General features: G+C 37.7%; 1 protein-coding gene across 1 annotated transcript in view; it reads left to right on the forward strand.

Moving 5' to 3' along the window:
- The window catches only part of CHODL (chondrolectin), a 31,436-nt gene extending 26,315 nt beyond the window's left edge, over window positions 1-5,121 (forward strand). Inside the window, exons 6-7 of the mRNA XM_075727642.1 lie at window positions 771-873; window positions 5,037-5,121. Of these exons, the coding sequence (XP_075583757.1) occupies window positions 771-873; window positions 5,037-5,121 (188 nt within the window). The remainder of the gene's footprint in view (window positions 1-770; window positions 874-5,036) is intronic.
- Window positions 5,122-6,000: the final 879 nt, after the last annotated feature.

Consider the following 6,000-nt stretch of genomic DNA (forward strand, 5'->3'; position numbering starts at 1 on the left):
GACAATACTATTTTTACAAACTATGCAAAGACTCTCTCTCTGAAACTCATAAATAAACCCAACCTGAACATTCACATTTATTCTTGCTAGTGAAAATATGTTCAAAAGAGGACAGTGGGTAAGAAGGTCTCCACAATTTGTACGTTAAATGTATACTGTTATAAAACGTGGGCATATAGTTACTGAAAAACAGTCAGACCCTTTCTGGAAGTTGTAGACCCCATCCTTTATTCTAGGCAGATAGTAAGAGTGCCAGCTTGTATCACTTCCCACTCCTTTTGCCCAGGGACCCGGAGGGGAGCATCTTTAACTCTCTCTTCATTAGTCAAGGACAATATACATTTGTCTTTTAAGCGGAATGGGGAGACAAGAGCAGGCTTTCTTCCTTTTGTGGTCCTGCATGGGTGGGAATCCTAGATGTAAGGGCCACTGAGTAGACAGGTTATATGGACTGTAAAAATAATAGGCTGTGAAACATACTCTCTTCAAATATTTGAATTTTCAGTTCTAAAATTGGAAATCTTGCATTGATGTGCATAGGAAATAACAGAATTTAGGTTCTTAAGATATGTTTTGCACATTGCTGGAGAAGTACTATTTTATTCTTGATATTGTTCAGTCATCTTTTTGGAGCTCTTCCTATAGAAGGAAAGTAGAAATGTTCTTTTGTGTAATTTAATGTATTCCTGATATTTTATTCCAAATTTTTACTCACACAGTTAAGAGTATTTCAACATGGGAGCCATTAATGAGAACTTTTTGTCTTGTAGGTATAATTCCAAATCTAATTTATGTTGTAATACCCACTATACCACTACTGCTGTTGATACTGGTGGCTTTTGGGACTTGCTGTTTCCAGATGCTTCATAAAAGGTAAAATATACTAATCCAAAATGGTCTTATAATGCAGAATTCATATTTCCATTGGCAAGCTATTCATACTGAAAGACTGCTTCCATCTGTCCCCAAATATGCAAATAAGCATCTTTTCATCTATTAAAATCCAAGTAGTTTACAGCTGAACATTCACCATCAGGCTTTTCCACAGTGAAGTAGTTCCAGGTCTCTCAAAATATTTTGCCATGAGGACTTCACCGGTTTCTGAAGAAGATATCTTTGCTGACCATTTGATGTGCTGAGCTACTGTTAGCACTTTTACTTCAGCTATTCTGTCATGATTACCACCTATACAGAATCTGGGCTTTGGGGAATAATAGTGGGATCCTCACTGATACAGGGTGAACTCAAGGACTCCCTCAATTTCTGACCAAAAGTGCAGTTTTTTCCAAGGATAAAGCTAAGGGGCCAGCAGCTGTTTAATGCTGTTTCACTGCACATCCCATACGAGCAACAGATGGGCCACTGGAGCAGACAAATTGAAAACAAAAAGCAAAAACATATTTTGAGCCACACGCCAGTGCAACTCCTTTGTACATCATGTATCCGTCAAAGAAGATGCATATAGTAAATCGCTATGTGTGCATAGATGTAGTATCAAACAGATGTATTATTATGTAAATAGGAAACACTTCATCCTATAAAACAGGTTATGTTTTGATCCATGCTTTAAAATTATTTGGACTTTCTATCTTTCTCAAAATATGATATACCAACTTATGACAACATATAATATTTTTTTTCTGAACTAATCTTTCTGAGACTTTCAAGGATACTTTTCATTCTGCAGGTTTTTTTTCAGGAAGCGTTCTCAAGTAAATGTAATCCAGAAAAGTTTACACTGAAATACGTTTTATGGATAAACAGTATTTTGGTAAAATAACAGGAGTAATAAACAGATTCACAAGCTGTTATCCCTCTTGAAGAGCACGAATGCTAGTAAGGAGTATCACGTCACTGTTTTAGAAAATTAGAAAAAAAAAAGTCCTCCTTACTTTTAGTCTTTTTTTTATTTTTTCTTTGTGGTTTTTATTTAGCATTTTCTGCAAACAGCTGAAATACCTTATTTCAAGTGAGAAAACACTCCAAATGTCAAGTCTGCTTATATCTCTATGAGTGAGTGTACACTGATGTTCGCAGCACTCCTTAGTGATGTGTCTCATTGAAACAAGAGAACAGTAAAGAAAAGAAAAGATATATTATAAGGTCTGCATCATAAATTAGATTGTGTCTTTAAGTTACACACTTTCCTATAAAGAAAAGGAAAATGTGCACTTTCCAACGTGTCTTACGGCAGGCAAATTCATTGTTGTGAAATGTTGTGTCCAAACCTCAGCCCTGGGACTGTAGAAGGTTGGAAACTCAAAGCAAAAAAAGTAATAAAAGAATCATATGTATAACAACAGCAATTATCTAAGTAATCTAACTCTGGAACCCTTATTACAATGGACCTGGATTTCTTGGTAAGTATGACACATGTGTCCATAACTTTTCTGGCAGCTCTTTCTCTCCCCACAAAAGGTTCAGCTCTCAAATACTCCTGGGAAAACAATGAGAGATTCATGGCCCACTGAAATCAATAGAAATAGTAGTGTTGACTTCAGTGGGCTTTGATCAGGCCTTTGATGCTATAGCTGTTCATCCAGAAGTAATTAATCTGAACTTCCAAGACTTAAAAATTGCATGACACAGATATTGGAAATTCAGCTTGGAAGATTGTACTTTTTCTATTAGCTGATTAGTTTCGTAGATTAAATACAAAAATCAGGGAGAAAATGGATTTGAATCAAAACATATGTTTTTTTCAGAATGTTCATTTTGGGTTGCACCAAAGCTTTTAATTAAAGAAAATAAAACAAATTTTCTTTAAAATCCATTTAAGTGAAAAGAGGATATTCTGGTATCACCAAAAATGAAGTATTTTCTTTTTTATTTGTTGAAAGAGAACTTTGTTTTTAAAAAATGTTTCCCCATCTATTTTCAGTTATATTTCCACATTTGACCTACCTTGCGAATCATTTGGTTCATCACAAATACACAGTTCTTGGGTAAAAAGCAAATCAAAAAAATAGGCAACCACTTGAACTGATCATCTGGACACTGTACAGCTTTAGGAAAGGGATTCTGTCCTGCTGGGGAAGGAGGGATCCCCAACTTTCCAAATGAACCTGACTTCTCATTCTTTTTTAGGCCTCCACAACATGGTGACCTTTCCTCTGAAAGCCACAATCCATGGCCAACCAGGACATGCCTAGCTTGAAAGGTCATGACTAATTTTGCCTGGCGTTGGGCTCTTAAAGGGTAGTAATAAGGCAAAGCAAAACATCTTCCCTGTAGCTAGTAGAAATGATCAGCTCATTCATGCTTAGATGCTCTCCCTTTCATTTCTTCCAGGGAAGCAAGGAGAAACTGCTTCAAAGACCCATCTCCATTATCATCTGAATGCCTTGCAGAAAGTTTAAATTCCAACCTGGTATATTTCTCAGTTTCTATGATTGCATTTATGGTCAAAACAGTGATACGCTCAAGCTATTTATTGCATCTTCCTTACCTTTCTTACTAAAACCTATCTCCTGAACCAGATGTGTAGCTGTGAAAATCAGCATAGGTTCGCTGAAGATAAGCTCATTTTATACAGCTGAAGTTCTGATCCAAGGTATTTAGAAATTGTTCCTGCTGTGTGGCAAGGAATCTCCAGTCAAAGCATTTCATAGTTAATTTACAAAACATGCTTGATTTTGCTGTATTAATCTGGAAGGAAGTAGTGGATCAGTTTCTTAAAGAAAGAAGTGCTGAAACTACTTGATTCATTGCAATTGCTTTGTTTATAGCATTGTGGCCTGATCTAAAGTCCACTGAAACCAATGGGAGTCTTTTCAATTACTCCAATGGGCTCAGGTACATAATGCATTACTTTGTAGGACTTCAGAGGTAAGTCTGGAGGAACTAAAAACTACTGTACCGTCCAGCTCCCTCAAAGTGCCTTTTAAATCAACTCAGACTTGCTTACATTTACACACCAGGAAAGGAGCAAAACTGAATGTATAGGACTGTTGGGATCTTGACGCTCAGGTTTCCAACCTACAGAATTATGTAAGGCTACTTCTCCTTCTCTGGCTTTTACTTAATTAGAAAAAAAACATCAGTGTTAAATATTCTGGCCAGAGACGAAAACATTTTGATTGAAATGGAGCTGCAGCGGCTCATGAAGTGCCTTTTCTTTTCAGTAGACTGCGGTGCACTGTCATCTGCCATCTAAGTGAGGGAAGGTGGTGTGTTGCAGCGGTCGTAGCAGAGATGCTAGCCGTGCGGAAAGACTGGCATCGACTTACAGGGCTCCCTGTAAAGATTAGAGTGAAAATTTTTGCAGTGTTGCAGAGCAAGTACTTCTCGAACCAGTTTTATCTTTTTTATTAAAAAAAAAACCCAAACCACAAACTACTGTTGAGAGTTTTGAATGAAAACGAGGCCTAAGGAAGCTTTCTACCAGTCATTCATTGCTAGGAGTCTGATTCATGCACCATTACTTCATTAGAAGTTAGGACAAGCCCTGTAGGGAAGAGGCTTTCTGGAGTACCGGTACACACTGGCACCCGTTAGTCTACTGTGGTCACGGGGGTGCAGCTCCAGGATGTGTGTGGGCAGGGTTGCAGTAGCCCCCTGGGGTGGGTGGGCTGCACCCTGAGCACGTTGGACGTGGGCTCGGGGGTGCGTGTGCTCCGGTCCCCCATACGTTCCCCCAGACAAGGGAAGCACCCAGCCTCCCACCACCCTGGTCAAACAGTGTCCACGCCATCTCTGAAAAGACCACTCTGTATGAGTAGGTGTGGATGAATATGAACTGGAAAAAAACCAAACCAAACCAAAACCAAAAAACTACAGGCCAAGTCAGTTCCGTTCCTGGGAGGAGCGCTGCTTATCAGGGTGGTCTGGTTACTTTGGTAACAGTCGGTTACCTCAACCCACTGCTGGGGTGCTATGCTTGGTGCAGCATGGGCATGACCTTTTGTGGATGGGGAACCTATGCAACAAAGGTGGCCTTCAAAGAGGGGATGAAATACCCAGGTCTGATCACAAACCTGAATCAGGACTGCAAAGGCACACATGCACTGAAAATAGTTTATATTTTTATTTTTCAGTAAAGGAAGAACAAAAACCAGTCCCAACCAGTCCACACTATGGATTTCAAAGACGCCTAGGAAGGACAGTAGCATGGAGGTATAATGATTTACTGACTGAAAACAAAGCAAAAATAACATTTTCCAGTCAGGCTGTATTATAATGTCTTCAAAGAACATTAGCTTGGAATGGCTTGAAAACGCAAAGGATCTACAAGAATGAACTGTAAGCTCCCCCTTGAGGCCAATGTTCAGATCATTTTTATATAAAGTTTGATTATTAATTCAGTAACAAAATATGCCATGCTAAATAAAGGGTATGTGTTTATTTTGCTGAGAGATGTAAGTTAGCTAGTTGTAAGCAATGAAATGAGCAGAGCATTTGAAGTTTTTATGGGGAAATATCTACAATGTATATCAGTTTTAAGATTGTTTGTAGTTAAACAAACCCTCTTTGTTTCCTTTAGTCTCTCATGCATTGTAACGTAGTTGATGTACTGGAAATGGAACTGACAATTTTACAGTGTAACAATTATTTATCTTTGCATAAATGTTTGATACAAAATATTTGTTTAGTATTTATTTGCACACTTAACACAGTTTTTTATCATCAGGCACACAAATTATTTTATTACATATTAACATGGTTACTAGCAGAGATAGCCACCATGTTGTGACATTGACCTGATGTAGCACAATTCAAGGATTCATAAAAGTCATTTGATGTCATATAATGAATCCACTTTGCCAGGGAATGACCGTAACTTTTTGACATATTGGTCAACAAAAATCACTTGGCAAGTGATACCTCATTAATGAGGAGTCCTTTGAAGGCAGCCATTAGTTGTTATTCAAGTAAAATATTTTTTATTTTTTCTGAGGAAAAAAAAATAATATCACAAAGGGCAAGAGTTTAAGATTTTAAAATTACTTGTTTCAGTAAATCTATGTAAAAAAGACATTAAAGATAATTTAAATACAGCTT

The sequence above is a fragment of the Pelecanus crispus genome, chromosome 1 (genome assembly GCF_030463565.1).
Source record: "Pelecanus crispus isolate bPelCri1 chromosome 1, bPelCri1.pri, whole genome shotgun sequence".
Lineage (NCBI taxonomy): Eukaryota > Metazoa > Chordata > Aves > Pelecaniformes > Pelecanidae > Pelecanus > Pelecanus crispus.